At 44.1% G+C, this 17851-nt stretch overlaps 1 protein-coding gene across 1 annotated transcript; it reads right to left on the reverse strand.

Moving 5' to 3' along the window:
* Nucleotides 1-1013: 1013 nt before the first annotated feature.
* LOC123430113 lies at nt 1014-2116 on the reverse strand. The gene is made up of 2 exons (XM_045114020.1): nt 1837-2116; nt 1014-1720 (listed from the first exon to the last, which is right to left on the reverse strand). The coding sequence occupies exons 1-2, from the start codon at nt 1925-1927 to the stop codon at nt 1482-1484; spliced, it is 330 nt and encodes a 109-aa protein (XP_044969955.1). The 5' UTR covers nt 1928-2116; the 3' UTR covers nt 1014-1481.
* Nucleotides 2117-17851: the final 15735 nt, after the last annotated feature.

Genomic DNA, 17851 nt, shown 5'->3' on the forward strand with positions numbered 1-17851 from the left:
GGGAGTATGATATGGAGTCGTGTCCTAGGCCTTTCATATACAACGGGGCTAGACACACGATGTAACTTATGCCAACATAATAGCACAGACACGTGGGGGAGCCGGTGGCGTGTGCGAGCGCCCGGACGGTCAGGGTGTGGTATTGTAGCATTGTCATGGGGAGGAGTGCCCGTAATCATGTCCTGTGGATGTAGCCATATTGATGAACATCGTTAACAAATCTCGATGTCGTGATCGTGTGATTGTTTGGTCCTCACATGATCAACGATGTGTCAAAATTCATCAAAACATATTCAAAATGGATCTTATTTGAAACTCTCATCATAGCAAACACAAATATGAAAATAGAACTTAATTTGGATATTTATACAAAAGATATTTAAATTTTAAATTTGAAAGCCAAAAAATGCACAGCCGAGTGACTTGGTACCCCGCACCTGTGTGCAACAAATCCTCTTCACCGAGGTCTCTGCACACTCCGGTTCACATGGGCGTTACGCCCCAACCTGGCTCAGTTGCGTCCTAGCCTGCTAGCCCATCTTCTCCGAATGGTTCTCCACTTTTCATCAAACAATCCAGACAAATACAGTTGACGTGTATTATAGACTCGTCACACAATTTCATTTCAGTAATATTATAGATTTTCGCCAAATAACTTGTACGATAATCTAAAGAGTTGGACTGCAGTTTCTCGGTTGTATATTTCTACTGTGTTTGTGTGAGTGTTTTAGTTTAAACCGTTTCCCTCTTCTTCTTTTTGCAGGAAAGTTTGAACCGTTTCTGAAGAAACTAGAGAAAAGAACTGGTCCATTTTACCGCACCAACAGATTGTAAAAATAATAACCTTGAGGACCAATGAACCAAAAACACTCTGGTGATTATATGAGTGTATAATACTACTACAAAATATCAGCATTTCCAATACACCAATATGGGGATGTGTTCTCCCGTCAAAAAATAATAATGTGTGGATGGGGTCTCCCGTCAGAACGCAGTGGCGTGGGGTTTGAACCTCGCTACATATCCAAAATACATTATCGGATGGTAATTGTCAACTCCTTACGATGGTACCCCCAAGGCCCCAACTAAGCGATTCAGAATAGATTTTTGTTTTTGTTTTTTACAACACCAATTGAACATTCAAATGGACAACCAAATTGCTAGCATGTAGCACACGAACAAAACTGTCCCTGGGTGGTGGTGATGATGATTTTACATGGACCGGTTTACTAGCTACTACATCAAGATGGATGCAGAGCCGCCTGTATTTACAACTCCGAACACATACGTATACGCAAATCGACACTGGCTCTGGCTCATCACTTGTCCCTCCGTCTTCCCACGGTTGCTGCTTCATCATATCATAGCTGCACGCGGTCAAGAGCGAAGAGAGAGGATTCATCGATCTCGAAAACATCCTTTCCAAACCCGGGCATCAGGCGAGGCGGCACGGCGGCTCGGATCCCTTTTATTTTGAGAGATCAGAAGGCGCAGCAGGAGGAGAAGAGGCGGCTCCACGCGGCGGATTCGGCATCGGCCCTCCTCGTCCGCCTCCTCCCCCTTAGCTTCTTCCTGGCAGCGGCCTCAACCATGGCGGCGGTGGCGGCAACGTGTACGTACTTCCGCGGCGCGCTGCCGTCCATGCCGCTGAGCAGCTCCCACATGACGTGCACGTCGTCGTACTCGCACGTTCGGACCTCCCTGCGCAGCTCTCCAAGACCTGCAACGCAAATATGTATCATCACTCATCAGCTCCATCGTCCACGACAAAGTTGGTCCACGAGGAAAGAGACCGAGAGATAGTATTAGTAGTAGGAGGAGGAGGAAGAAACTCACCGGTGGATCGACGGAGGCCGAGGCGCCCGCGGAGGCCGAGCCAAACCCGCTTTACCGGCACGGCCGCGCGGCGAAGGCAGGGGTACGACATGCTGCGAGTGCTTCTTTATTTAGCGCGCGAGCGAGCTCTCTACCTTGGAGTGTGAAGATTGCAGTGCTGGGCGAGAGAAATCTTTGCCTCTGCTGGTCAGCTGGTCTGCCCTTGGAGCCGAGGAATTAACAATCAAGCAAGCTCCAGAGCACACACCGGCTCTCTCTCTCTCTCTCTCTCTCTGATTCTGTGTGTGGCGCCCGTCGAGGCCTGCTTTATAGGCGAGCTGGGTGTGGGTGAGAGAGGAGAAGGACCGATCGATTTCATACCGGACGTACGGCGTCCATTGTCACTGACCTGACCGTCTGACGTGGACGCGCCGTAGTCCGGCGATTGAGCACGTGGATGGAGCATGAATGGCAGTCGGCGACGCCGGGTCCCTCTGGCCGCGCACTGCACCCTAGCGCGTCTGAACAAGCGGCTTGGGATTAGCTGAACATCACTGTACCTGCTCTTCCTAGTAATACTCCTCGTCACATAATTTCTACTAGTACTCTGCTATTCGATGCCCGTTCTGTTTTTTCTTCCTACGTCGGTTACAGGAAAACTCACAAAGTCCGACGCGTGTCCCGGTAAAATCGGCCACGGCCAGCAGCTAGCTCCTGGCCACTGTACGTAGTACTCTTCATGATCATTTGATTCAAAAACAAATTGTTGATCTTTTCGCGCTGATAATTTGACCTCTCTTGATAACCTTACGATCAGGTAGTAGAGTACATGCATGCACATCGCCCTTAAGATGGATGGAGACATATATATTTTTTCTGGACTGTTGCCAGCCGTGATATGGACAGTGGCGATGGGTGCATGATCGATTCGATACATGCACGGAGCCGTGTTATATCATTGTGGTGGAGCAGCATTTTTCAACGGTGCGCGGAAACAGATTCGAAATAGAATAGTTGTGTATGACTAGTAGCTATCTGAAGCAACGGCAGAGTGTACGCCTCCAGTTTCCGCAAACTTAAAACGTACCCATCGTCCCTAACTAAAAATAACCGTAACGTGGACCTTGGTGCTGTACAGAAAAAATGTACACAAGAGACAAAAGGAGCCGGATTTATTATTTGTTCTATAAATCGACTGATGTGGTTCTTAACTCGGCTAGCACCAGGAGTGATTAGTGACCAATCAGTTATCTATTCCTCATGAGCTATCTCCTCTCTTTGATTTTCCTTTTTCTACAGCAATCCTTCGAATCCAAATAATTGACGTGGTTTAAGTTAAGATATCACATGCATGTGATCGGTGTGGCTTGTCCTGTTGCGACTTGCGATAACCGGAGTTGCAGCTAAATCAGGCGCCTGATCATGGCAGTCTGCATGATCCAACTAGTAGGGTTCTCTTCCTTGATCCAATCATGAAATCGTGTGGCCCATGTCATAAAGCACGAATTGATTGCTCGTTTGGTTGCACACGTGACTCATCATGGTGTGGTTGCCTACTCCTTGTGTCATGGTTTAGAAGACGCAGTTAAACTTACGTGCATTTTTAAAATAGACAAGCTTTAAGACGCGAAAGCAATTATTTTTATTAATCTCTACTAATAAAAGCATGAGAGGGCAGATCCAAATCACAATCTCAACCGTCTAATCACTTAATCAAGGGTCTAAATATGTCGTTAACGAAAGTAGGCAGTTTTCGTTAGCGCTAAACAACCCCCGCTCCACGTCTCGCGAGGAATCAATCCTGGCGGTCCGCCTCCACCTGTTCGGATTGTTCGCCGTGCCTGCTCTCCCACTCGCCGCGCCGCGCCTCCTCTCGGCATCGCGCCTCCTCCCGCCGCTTGCCGCGACTGCTCCCGCCGCTCGCTGCGACCCCTCCCCCCGCCACCACGCCTCCTTCCGCCGCTCGTCGCGACCCCTCCCCCGGCTCGCCGCGACCCCTCCCCCGGCTGCTGCGCCGAGCGCTCCGTGCCGCGCGCGTCCACGCCGCCGACCCACACCGCCGCGTCGTGCTCGCCGCCTGGCTCCGGCACAAGCGCCGAGAGGACGAGTTCGACCCGCCGACGCCGCCTCTCGATTCCTGCGGCCCGACGACCCCGCTCCTCGAGTGCCCCCGCTCCGCGGTCTTCGCCATGGAGTCCTCCGGCGTGGATCCCGTCTTCCCCTGCCGCCGCCACCAGCCCCGCCTATCCACGCACCGCTGCCGCTCACCATGTGCGGGTATCTAGCGCCAGCTATCTCCCACTGTCGGGAAGATGCACCCAACAGGAATCTGGATGCGATGGCTGCCGTGGACTACATCACCGTGGCCTGCGAGCGAAAAATCCTCCAATAGTAAGCGCATCGACGAGGACACTGAAGTCCTCTCCGGTGAGCAATCATCAGCTTATCCGCCGGCTGCAAAAAAACGAGTCTCTCGTCGTCGGTGGGCGTTGTCCTACCAGCCCAGGCGCCGACGTCGCTGGAAGGTACTATCTTCCTTCTCCCCTGCACCGTCCGTGGGCTTCTGCCTTCGCTGTTCATTTATTTTCAGTCTCTGAGATTTGAAGTTTGTAGTACTACTTGGTTCTTCGTTGTGCTGTTTCCTCGAAGCTCTGTGCGGATTGATTATGGCCGTGTGTTTAGGCCATTACAGCCCAATGCATCATACTCGAGTGTGACTGTGGAGTAATATTTGGATTTGTCAGGGTCGTTGCAATCCACATGAAAATGCTTCATGTGTGTTTTTGGGATACCTTTATGCTTGCGAAATTTCTCTTCACTACTAATTAATTTGGATTAGAATTTCAGTTGTGTAATCTCACCTATTTCCCATCCAATTTCTTGTTTTATGTGTTAATTTGTTCAAATTAGATTTTACTGAAATATGTGTATTGTCGTCTGAATAATTGCTGATTTTCAACGAAGATGAAAAAAATTTGATAACCCTAGGCCACCTGTTAGAAGTTCATTTGGTTGCATGCCCCCACCTTCATGAATAATCTCGTGACCAACATATGAATTCAGAGTTGTTAGAGTTCCTAGAGCCATCATTATCTGTTGAAAATCAACACTGACGAGTCTACTGCACAAATGATTTTGCCTTTACAAATGCTGAGGAGCACAAGTGCCTGAATTTGGAAATATGACACGTTTGTGTCGGCCTGCTTCTTTCCTTTCCTTCGGTCGACAACAGGGTGGTGTACTTCCCACAGGGTCATAGCGAGCAGGTTGGTGCAAAATTACACTCCATCACAAGGAGCTCCATGGCAAGGAGCTTTGCATGATCCTGAATTCTAGCTTTCAGCGCCGAATAAAAAGCATGGCTTAATTATGTCATGAATCTATTGCTTTATTTGTGTGTGTAGATTTACTTGGTGAATTTCTGTCTCAGCTAGCCGCGTCAACGAATAAGGAGATCGAGCCTCAGATCCCCAACTATCTCAATCTGCCGCCACAGCTTATCTGCCAGCTGCGCAATTGTAAATAAATAGTAAATGGGTAAGCATTTGAGAAGGTTGCAATGTGCAAATGCACTGTTCAAGAAAAAGGGAACCCAACTACCTATAGTTCAGCCCAGCCTTTGATATCACTTTTTGCTTGAATTAATTGGCATCGAAATTTGAATGTACAGTATAGTTTTTTAGCTTATGTTGCACATATAATGGATGTTGTAGATGTATCTCTTTAGCATCTGTAAGTAGATAGCCCACACCATGTGGGGCTAGAAGATTGGCCCTTCCATTATGGGCTGAATCTAATTTGGCTTCTCCCTAACTCACTCATTCATGCAGGTAATTTCCTCTGATTTTCCTCATGTACTTTCTTTACAAATAACATGGTGAACATTGGGAAAGTTTGCATAGCCCAAATTCAATTCTTCCCTTGCAAGAGAGGTGCCATATTTTCCAGTTTGTTGCAGAACTTGTGACGTCAAGCAATAGCGACTATTTTTATTTATTAACTTCTCTGCTCTTATGTCCTGAAATAGTGGAATGTGTTAATTTTCTCTTAAATGTATGTTTATAAAAACATATGCTCTTATTGATTAGCTTCTATGCTCTTATGACGGTAGTTTTAGCATCCATGGTGTTGTAGAATAGTTTTATCACTATCACATATCCATGAAAATACTAAAACCGAGGAGCAGGAGCAGGTGACAGCAGCCAGACATTTGATCCCACTTGGGTACAAGAGAAGTTTCTCCTGATATTGTTGAGATGAGTGAAGATAGCTTGATGGCGTGGCAAGTCTTCTCTTGAAATAAACGACTGTGTCTTGAGTTAGCATCAGCGTCCCTAGGCTCGACAACAATTAGAAATTCAGAATAGAGCAATCATTTTCCAAAACCACTTCTTATGTTTCTATGTTTATCTATGACATTTTCTGTTTTTTTCTCATGTTGATGTACGGACAAAATCAAACTAGGCTTTGCTATACTCTTAGTTACCATGAGAGTAAGTAATCAACACTTGCTTACTTCCTAATACTGACTGTGCGCTTAATATAATTTTGATTACTCATGTTCTGGATAACATTATGTGTAATAACTTGTGTCTTCTTATGCAATTGTTTGATTATGATAAAAAAATACTTTGATCATGATAGATATACATGAGCGCATACTCATGTGAAATTTCTATTAAAATTGTTCACTTGATCGCAGTTCCGTCAATTTCTCTGTAGGACATCGTGTTGTCTCTCGACGTGCAATGGATTCAAGCATGCGTAGGGAGATTTTCTACGCCACACAATGTCAGATGCACGAGCCTTATGGTCTAAGATGTCACCGTCACGCAAGGTATAGCCAGAACCATTAATCGGTCTTGCTCTACATTTTTGTATCTAGGTAACTTGGATTTACAAATCTACATTATTGCGGTCTGGTGGCTTGCTCACAATATGCATGCGTACCTTTAGATAGGAACATGTGCAATTTCTTGGGTATCACCTGAGGAAATTAAAAAATGCCCCATTTATTGATATTTGTGTGGTTCCCAGTGAACATACTCTTGATGGAAAGCTATATCTTTGAACCCTTTATTCGTCCAGCAAATTTGTCAACGTCATGCCTTGAATTGGCTTTTTTAGAACATATTTCAATTGTGCAGAGTGTAGTGTTTCCGTTCGATCCAAAGTGGAGAATGTATGGAGCTCCCAAGTCAGACCAGTCTCAACCTCCTAAATTGGTATCTGAGTTATAAACATCTCTTCTTGGTCGAAGGGAGACAATTACAGTCCAACGTCTGATTTTTTTCCCAATCGTCGGACCAAATCCCCCCCGTAAGTTGAGAAATTTGATTGTACCAATAATTATTCCAATATATTTCACTGATCTGCAACTTACTATAGGAGTTGGAGCCTACCGCGTGCAATCACTGAAAAAGAAATGGATTTGCCACACTGTGCATGGAGGTGCAGAGTGCAGTGTTGCCGTTTGATCTAGAGTGGAGAATGTATGGATCTCACATGTCTGACCAGTCATCCTTTCCACTCATGCACTTGAGGTATTATATACTCCTTCCATTCCCTTATACAAGGCCATTTCATATTTTTATGTCCAACTTTAATCATTTAATTCTACCAACAAAATTTGTGTTATATGCTACAAAAAGTATGTCCTTGAATGAATATTTGAAATAACTTTCCTGCGATATAATTTTTATGGCATATAATCGTTATTTTATTGACCAAAATTATAAGTCAAAGTTGGACACGAAAATTGAAGTGGACTTGTAAAAGGGAATGGAAGGAGTACTACCCTTTACTCTGAATGTTTTTGAGAAATGGATTTCAGCTAGCATGAGTGCTTGCAACTTGCAGGTGTTAAAGTTAACAGTAACTAGGATGCACTCAGAATACTCATGTATTTGTTTCCCATATTATCAATCCAAGGATTAGAGAAGAAAAAAAGGACATAGTAAAATTTACTTCAGAGAGCTAGACCATGATCTACAAAACTATCACGCTTAGGGCAGAAGAGTGATGAAGCCCCGTGCTTTTCTAACCCAGTGGTTGCTTCTCACCTAGTTAAGGTAGGAAACATCAATCATGTTTTCATTTTCTGTACATATTTTTGTGATTGCTGAAGGTAAGGCAAAGAGTTGTTGTAGACATGAAATTTGTGAAGTTTGTAATGACTAGAGATTTAGGCAATTGTCATGGTTACAAAATTTCATCTTGGTCACTTCGTATGCTAAACTTTTTTTAGATAATGGAAGATTGTTTTTCCGTCCTCTGCATCGTTCCACCTGAACATGTTTTTTTGCCTGATCTTGGATCCTACCAATTTGTTGTACAACCTTCTTTCTCTTGAGCCCACTCTTCATATCAAAATCCTTTTACATAATATGGACTTATGCTCTATTTGCACTGTAATCCAACATGTCTTCCTTCCAGTTACAACTGCTATCCCTGTTTGTCTCGTGCATATTTTGAAGTATAGTGTTTTGGTTGATTATAACTATGTACCATTCTTTGACTATTTCAGAGAAAATCAGAAGAACATTTAGGGATGAGATGGAAGGGGAGTAGGTCCCTATCTAGAACTGTTTAACATTCGCTATTTAATTAGACTAATAAACAAAGGTATGACTGGCATTTCTAAAAAACGTAGGTCCATGTGGGACACAAGATAAATATATCGTGCTATTGTTGTGATCAATGAAGATGGGTCTCCTCCTAATTACACAGATATTCACCATAAGAACTGCTCTCCGGCCTCTGCTCCCCCATCAAACTATTAAGATGCCCCGTTTATTTATTTTCTCATAATATGTCTCATCTACTTGCAGCCATGGAATTCACATATCTTCACTACAAAATGTGACCAAGATGGAAGAGGCGCTACTACAAACATTGTTGCATGTATCTGTTTCTTTTGATTTGTTATGTTGCTTACAAGATAACTCCCCAGCTAGCTTTTATAATTTCTTGTGGATTTACATGGTGTGCATGAAATTTCTCTTACGTGCAAGCTTGTATACTTGAAAATCAGGGTTTATATGTAGTATTACTAACTAGAATCCAGGAATTTTGTTTTGTTCTCAACACAAATATCAAATCAGTTGATTTTCCAATGTTCACCATTGGTTTTATCTGGCACTCTTTCTTTTGGTATTTAAGCATGAAATTTTCGCGACGGGACTATTAAGAGAGATTAAAGGGGAATACTTTGGAGAACGACTATGCATGTTGCTTGTCAAGTTAATTTCAGTGCTGAGATATTTTTGTGAAGAATAAACTAAACATGCACATGTCTAGAGCATCTTGGTGGTGCACATAAAGAGTGATAGGGGGGGGGGTCAATGGCTCAGAGATTTATGGTTTGATGTTATCTTCTCTAATATCTTACATTTGTGTACACGACATGAAGATCCACTCTTTAACATAATGGAAATTCTTCCTATTTGTCGTCGTAGTCATAAAGATTTTCTTGTACTACACATCGTCAACATTTTGAAATATATTCATTCTATTATAGAAAGTATAGTGTTGCTGATTTTATTTTACAATTGTTATGAACAAATAAAATCTTATGGTTGTACGTGCATTGCACGTGCCCGCTTACTAGTTAATACTAGTACTACTCATGCATGCGCCCTCCCAATTTACCGCTCACACATTAGTAATAATATTTTCTTAGTTAGTCGCATTAGTATTTACACCTGCTACATCTCACAACTAATCGATGACTACCTTGGTCCCAGAGATTTTCCAAGCGTGCCTTGTAAACCGTGATGGAGGGAGTACAATATATGCAGGTCACACTACGCTCTTTCTTGAAAATGGCGTGAAGTCTGAATTTTTTAAAAACTAAAAAAGATATGCATTCTAAGTTAAAAAAAAGTCCAAAAAATAAACTCACAAGTGCTGGTATATTAGATGTGTGTGAAATTTCATCACGAAATATATCTTGATATGAGTTTACACAAAATTCATGTACTTTCATAGTGAATAATACATGTGCTAGAAATACATGATTTTGCCATTTTTAATAGCTCACATAGAAATGTATTTCGCCATGAAACTTTGCAGGCAAGCAGTATATACATCCATACATATATATGCGTACTTAAAAAAAATTAAGACCTTAAATTTAGATTTTTCTTAATTTTTAAAATTAAGGATCCCATGGAGATCGAGCTCCATTAGCAATTTCTAAAACTTACCGTTCTTTTCTATTTATGAGATGGTGTGTGTGCTTTAGGTAAATTTCACTAGTTGTTGGCACATGAGAATGGCGTTTTGGAGGCTGAGCTCCATGGAAGCCTTTATTTTTGAAAAATTCAAATTCAAAATTTTATGGTTCAAAAAATTATGAAAAAACATGCATGTATGTAAGGATGTAACCTACATGTGTGTAAAATTTCAGGTCAAAATACTTTAAAACGTGATCTGTACAAAAAAGACAAATTCATGGTCTGAAATGATGAATAGTAACATGTGCTAAACAACCTCAGATTTGTCTTTTTTGCACAGCCCTTATTTGAACGTATTTTGTTCTGAAAATTTGCACACTTGTGTATTATACCTTCATCTATTTTTTTTCAGAATTTTTTTGAAACATTAAAATACAAATTTTCATTGAATTTAAAGACCTCTAGTGAGCTCGGGAGCCAAAAGCAATATTCGTTGGCACATTGGCTATATAATTTTTTACATCAATAAAAAGTGGATTTTATTGGTGAAATATCATGGGGATATAAATACAACAGACACATAACTCGTCTATGCATAACTAGGATACATACACCCAAGTGTAAAAAAATGCATGTAGCCAACATCAAGAAGCACACCGAAAGAAACATGTAGGCAAAGAGCAAAGACACACAAGACCAAAACTATGCATACGTGGTCTCTACATAATTAAGATGCATACAATCAACTATATATAAAAGGGATGCACACATACAACGTCTAGGTGCACACACAAAGAAACGGCAAAGAGAAAGGTCATACAAGAGAAACTACAATAACGATCGTATCCGCATCAACCATCTCTTGACATCACAAAGACAATATGAAATGTTTTCCAACAGCAACACCTTCAAGAAGGAGATGATGCTCATGCGACGACATCGTTTGACCATATTTAAGCAATTCCTTCCAAAAGGTAATGACAGACAAACATCCTCATTTCCATATATATATATAACCAACAAGGGTCAAATCTAGGATTTTCACCTTAAAGCTCGAGACCAAGTAAGTACTCGAGAAGCACCACCAAATGAAAATTAATAATATATCATCGCTACTATTGTCACATCTCATATTTTTCTCAAGTCGTATATGTTGAAAATTCCACAAGGAATTAAAAAAATCTAGGAAAAACCCACGAATGCCTAGGATTGCTTGTGATTGACTTTGAATTGCTTGATTGTTTCATCACAAAGTGGAAGCCCAATGCAACCAATGGAAACCTAGCTAGCTATTAGTTGAAATCAAACCCATTTGAAATATTTGTTGGGCATAAGGCTAGCCTAAAATAAATCCCAAGAAATATTCAGTGCCCTCATTAATCGCCCCCCCCCCTAAAAGTATTGAGTTGGATCTGTTTTGCAATCATTTCAAAAATTCAAAGCGAAATTACGAAATAAATGGCTTTGCAATTATTTGGCAAGGAAGTGAATCCCCTAAGTTTAAATAATGTACTTGACCCCCTAGAAATTTCCTGAAATGTATTTGACACACATTTGGGTTTGAAACCAAATTCAAATTCAAAAAGGAAATTAAAGTTTAGGAAATATATGTCCAAAAGGCCCAAAGAAAATGTGCACCAAGCCAAAAATGTTTCATTTAGAAATTATTCACTGTTGGAAGAAAAAATAAATTCAAAACGGTTTTGAATTTGGAAAGAAACTCAAAAAGAAAAATAGAAACACAAAACACAAAAAGAGGCCTAAACCTAACCTCCTAGCCAACCTAGATCAAACCGACCCAGCTCAGCGCCCTAGGCCAGCCCCAGAACCTCTCTCTTTAACCCATTGACGCCCCGGCCCCATGCGTCACCCCCTCCTCCTGCAACCGCACCACCTCACGCACGATCATAACAAAGCCCGCGCCCACGTCGCCTACTATGTTGGGGAACGTAGTAATAATTCAAAATTTTCCTATGTATCACCAAGATCAATCTAGGAGATGCTAGCAACGATAAAGGGAGAGCATCTTCATACCATTGAAGATCGCTAAGCGGAAGCGTTACAATGAACGCGGTAGATGGAATCGTACTCGCGATGATTCAAATCGCAGAAGATCCGATCCAAGCACCGAATGAACGACGCCTCCGCGTTCAACACACGTACAGCCCGGGGACGTCTCCTCCTTCTTGATCCAGCAAGGAGAGAGGATAAGTTGAGAGAGAGCTCCGGCAGCATGACGACGTGGTGGCGGTGGAGCTTGTGGTTCTCCGGCAGGGCTTCGCCAAGCGCCGCGGAGGAGGAGAAGTGGAGAGGTAGGGCTGCGCCAAGGCGAAGGGTCCAGGTGTGTGTACAACCCTCTCACCCCTCCTCTATTTATAGGAGGAGGGGGAGAGGGGGCCGGCCACCCTAGGAAACCCTAGGAGGGGGTGGCGGCGGCCAAGGGGGTGGTTTGGCTCCCAAGTTGGTGGGATGCAGCCCCACGCCCTAGGGTTTCAGCCCTAGACGCCTTGGGCCCCTTTGGTGGCGCGCACCAGCCCACCAGGGAGCTGGTTCCCTCCCACTTTCGGCCCATGTGGCCCTCCAAGACAGGTGGCCCCTCCCGGTGGACCTCTGGAACCCTTTTGGTGCTCTCGGTACAATACTAATAAAACCCAAAACCTTTCAAGTGACCGAAATTGGGCTTCCCATATATAAATTTTCACCTCCGGACTATTCCCGAACTCCTCGTGACGTCCGGGATCTCATCCGGGACTCCGAACAACTTTTGGTAACCACATATACAATTCCCGTTACAACTCTAGCGTCACCGAACCTTAAGTGTGTAGACCCTACGGGTTCGGTATCCATGCAAACATGAGCGAGACGCCTCTCCGGCCAATAACCAATAGCGGGATCTGGATACCCATACTGGCTCTCACATGTTCCACGATGATCTCATCGGATGAACCACGATGTTGGGGATTCTCTTAATCCCGTATACAATTCCCTTTGTCCATTGGTATATTACTTGCCCGAGATTCGATCGTCGGTATCCCTATACCTTGTTCAATCTCGTTACCGGCAAGTCTCTTTACTCATTCCATAACACATGATCCCATGACTAACTCCTTAGTCACATTGAGCTTATTATGATGATGTATTACAAAGTGGGCCCAGAGATACCTCTCCATCACACGGAGTGACAAATCCCAGTCTCTATTCGTACCAACCCAACAAACACTTTTAGAGATACCTGTAGTGCACCTTTATAGTCACCAAGTTACGTTGTGACGTCTGATACACCCAAAGCATTCCTACGGTATCTGGGAGTTGCACAATCTCTGTTGGGAAACGTAGCATAAATTAAAAAAAATTCCTACGCATATTCAGATCTTCCTATGGAGAGACCAGCAACGAGAGAGGGGTGAGTGCATATTCATACCTTTGAAGATCGCTAAGCGGAAGCGTTACTAGAACGCGGTTGATGGAGTCGTACTCGCGGCGATTCAGATCACGGTGTGATTCCGACCTATTGTCGAACTACGGCACCTCCGCGTTCTACACACGTGCAGCTCGGTGACGTCTCCCGCACCTTGATCCAGCAAGGAGGAGGGAGAGGTTGGGGAAGAACTCCAGCAGCATGACGGTGAGGTGTCGATGGAGAGACGAGGTCTCCCGGCAGGGCTTCGCCAAGCACCGGCACAGAGGAGGAGAAAGAAGGGAAGGGCTGCGTCGAGGGAGAGGGAAAAGTGTGTCCACCAATGGACAAAACCCCTCTCGATTTATAGGAGGAGGGAGAGGGCTGCGCCACCCTAGGGTTCCCTCCCTAGGGGCCGGCGGCCACCAGATGGGAGAGGGGGGCGGCGGCCAGGGCAGGGAAAGGGGGGGCGCGCCCTAGGTGGGCCTTGGGCCTCCCCTGCACCTAGGGTTTCCCCTCCCTCCCTCTCTGGTGCGCATGGGCTGGGTGTGGGGGGCACACCAGCCCACCTAGGGGCTGGTTGCCTCCCACACTTGGCCCATGTAGCCCTCCGGGGCTTGTGGCCCCTCCCGATGGGCCTCCGGAACCCTTCCGGTGGTCCCGACACTTTGCCGGTGGTGCCAGAAACATTTCCGGCGTCCAAACCCATCCATCCTATATATCAATCTTTACCTCTGGACCAGTCCGGAGCTCCTCGTGACGTCCGGGATCTCATCCGGGACTCCGAACATCCTTCGGTAACCTCGTATAACGATTCCCTATAACCCTAGCGTCATCGAACCTTAAGTGTGTAGACCCTACGGGTCCGGGAGACAGGCAGACATGACCGAGACACCTCTCCGGCCAATAACCATCAGCGGGGTCTAGATACCCATGGTGGCTCCCACTTGCTCCACGATGATCTCATCGGATGAACCACGATGTCAAGGATTCAATCAATCCCGTATACAATTCCCTTTGTCTGTCGGTATAGAACTTGCCCGAGATTCAATCGTCGGTACCTATACCTTGTTCAATCTCGTTACCGGTAAGTCTCTTTACTCGTTCCGTAGTACGTCATCGTGTGACTAACTCCTTAGTCACATTGAGCTCATGATGATGTTCTACCGAGTGGGCCCAGAGATACCTCTCCGTCACGCGGAGTGACAAATCCCGATCTCGATTCGTACCAACCCAACAGACACTTTCAGAGGTACCCGTAATGCACCTTCATAGTCACCCAGTTACGTTGTGACGTTTGATGCACCCAAAGCACTCCTACGGTATCCAGGAGTTGCACAATCTCACGGTCGAAGGAAAAGATACTTGACATTTAGAAAAGCTTTACCATACGAACAATACAATCTAGTGCTATGCTTAGGATTTGGTCTTGTCCATTACATCATTCTCCCAATGATCTGATCCCGTTATCAATGACATCTAATGCCCTTGACCAGGAAACCATGATCATCTATTGACTAACGAGCTAGCCAACTAGAGGCTTGCTAGGGACACATTGTGATCTATTTATTCACACATGTATTACTGTTTCTTGTTAATACAATTATAGCATGAACAATAGACGATTATCATGAACAAGAAATATGATAATAACCATTTTATTATTGCCTCTAGGGCATATTTCCAGCAGTCTCCCACTTGCACTAGAGTCAATAATCTAGTTACATTGTGATAACATTATGGTGTTGATCATGTTTTGCTCGTGGAAGAGGTTTAGCCAACGGGTCTGCAATATTCAGATCCGTGTGTACTTTACAAATATCTATTACTCCACTGTGGACATGGTCCTCGATGGAGTTGTAGCGGCGTTTGATGTGCTTGGTCTTCCGGTGAAACCTGGGCTTCTTGGCAATGGCAATGGCCCCAGTGTTATCACATAAGAGTGTCATTGGACCCGACGCGCCTGGAACCACTCCAAGGTCGGTGATGAGCTCCTTCATCCAAATTCCTTCATGAGCCGCTTCTAAAGCAGCTATGTACTCCGCTTCACATGTAGATGCTGTCACGACTTCTTGCTTGCTGCTGCACTAGCTCACTCCCCACCATTCAAAACATATACGTATCCGGTCTGTGACTTAGAGTCATCTGGATCTGTGTCGAAGCTAGCATCGACGTAACCCTTTACGATGAGCTCTTCGTCACCTCCATAAACAAGAAACTTTTCCTTTGTCCTTTTCAGGTACTTAAGGATATTCTTGACCGCTGTCAAGTGTTCCACACCGGGATCACTTTGGTACCTCCCTACCAAACTTATGGCAAGGTTTATATCAGGTCTGGTACACAGCATGACATACATAAGAGAGCCTACGGCTGAAGCGTAGGGGACATAACTCATCTTCTCTCTATCTGTTGCCGTGGTCGGCGACTGAGTCTTACTCAATCTCATACCTTGCAAAACTGGCAAGAACCCTTTCTTTGAGTTTTCCATATTGAACTTCTTCAATATCTTGTCAAGGTATGTAGTTTGCGAAAGACCTATGAGGCGTCTCGATCTATCTCTATAGATCTTGATGCCTAATATGTATGCTGCTTCTCCAAGGTCCTTCATTGAAAAACTCTTGTTCAAATAGGCCTTTATGCTCTCCAACATCTCTATATTATTCCCCATCAATGATATGTCATCCACATAGTATGAGGAAAGCTACAGAGCTCCCACTCACTTTCTTGTACAGACAGGCTTCTCCGTAAACCTGTATGAACCCAAACGCTTTAATCACCTCATTAAAGCGAATGTTCCAACTCCGAGATGCTTGCACCAGCCCATAGATGGAGCACTGGAGCTTGCACACTTTGTTAGCACCATTAGGGTCGACAAAACCTTCAGGTTGCATCATATACAACTCTTCCTTAAGGTTCCCGTTAAGGAACACTGTTTTGATGTCCATTTTCCAAATTTCATAATCATAAAAGGCGGCAATTGCTAACATGATTCGGACTGATTTCAGCTTCGCTACGGGAGAGAAAGTCTCTTCGTAGTCAATTCCTTGAATTTGTCGAAAACCCTTTGCGACAAGTCGAGCTTTATAAACGGTTACATTACCGTTTGCATCAGTCTTCTTCTTGAAGATCCATTTATTTTCTATGGCTCGCCGGACATCGGGCAAGGCCACCAAAGTCCATACTTTGTTCTCATACATGGATCCTATCTCAGATTTCATAGCTTCAAGCCATTTGTTGGAATCCGGGCCCGCCATCGCTTCTTCATAGTTCGAAGGTTCACCGTTGTCTAACAACATGATTTCCATCACAGGGTTGCCGTACCACTCTGGTGCGGAGCGTGCCCTCGTGGACCTTCGCAGTTTAGTAGTAACTTGATCCGAAGCTTCATGATCATTATCATTAACTTCCTCTTCAGTTGGTGTAGGCGCCACAGGAACAACTTCCCGCGCTGCGCTACTATCCTGTTCAAGAGGGGTTGTAATTACCTCATCAAGTTCTACCTTCCTCCCATTTACTTCTTTCGAGAGAAACTCTTTCTCTAGAAAGGATCCGTTCTTGGAAACAAAGGTTTTACCTTTGGATCTAAGATAGAAGGTATAACCAATAGTTTCCTTAGGGTATCCTATGAATACGCATTGCTCCGCTTTGGTTCGAGCTTTTCTGGCTGAAGTTTCTTCACATAAGCATCACAGCCCCAAACTTTAAGAAACGACAACTTAGGTTTCTTGCCAAACCATAGTTCATACGGTGTCGTCTCAACGGATTTAGACGGTGCCCTATTTAAAGTGAATGCTGCAGTTTCTAATGCGTATCCCCAAAATGATAGCGGTATGTCGGTAAGAGACATCATAGATCGTATCATATCTAATAAAGTGCGATTACGATGTTCATACACTTCGTTGTGTTGCGGTGTGCCAGGCGGCGTCAGTTGTGAAATGATTCCACACTTCCTTAGGTGTGTGCCAAACTCGTGACTCAAATATTCTCCTCCACGATCAGATCGTAGACACTTAATTTTTCTGTCACGTTGATTCTCGACCTCACTCTGAAATTCCTTGAACTTTTCAAATGTCTCAGATTTGTGCTTCATTAAGTAGATATACCCATACCTACTCAAATCATCGGTGAGAGTGAGAACATAACGATAGCCACCACAAGCTTCAACGTTCATTGGACCACACACATCAATATGTATTATTTCCAATAAGTCGGTTGCTCTCTCCATTATTCCTGAGAATGGAGTCTAAGTCATCTTGCCCATGAGGCACGGTTCGCATGTGTCAAATGATTCAAAGTCAAGAGACTCTAATAGTCCATCAGTATGGAGCTTCTTCATGCGCTTAACGCCGATATGACCAAGGCGGCAGTGCCACAAGTATGTGGGACTATCATTATCAACTTTACATCTTTTGGTACTTACACTATGAATATGCGTAACATCACGATCGAGATTCATCAAGAA

This window comes from Hordeum vulgare, chromosome 2H, assembly GCF_904849725.1.
Source record: "Hordeum vulgare subsp. vulgare chromosome 2H, MorexV3_pseudomolecules_assembly, whole genome shotgun sequence".
In the NCBI taxonomy this organism is placed as follows: Eukaryota; Viridiplantae; Streptophyta; class Magnoliopsida; order Poales; family Poaceae; genus Hordeum; species Hordeum vulgare.

Excerpts from the sequence above, each read along its gene's own strand:
- LOC123430113 (XM_045114020.1), bottom strand. The coding sequence starts at position 1,927 with ATGTCGTACCCCTGCCTTCGCCGCGCGGCCGTGCCGGTAAAGCGGGTT. Across the intron at positions 1,721-1,836 it reads CGGCCTCCGTCGATCCACCG|GTCTTGGAGAGCTGCGCAGG; the intron begins GTGAGTTTCTTC and ends TTTGCGTTGCAG.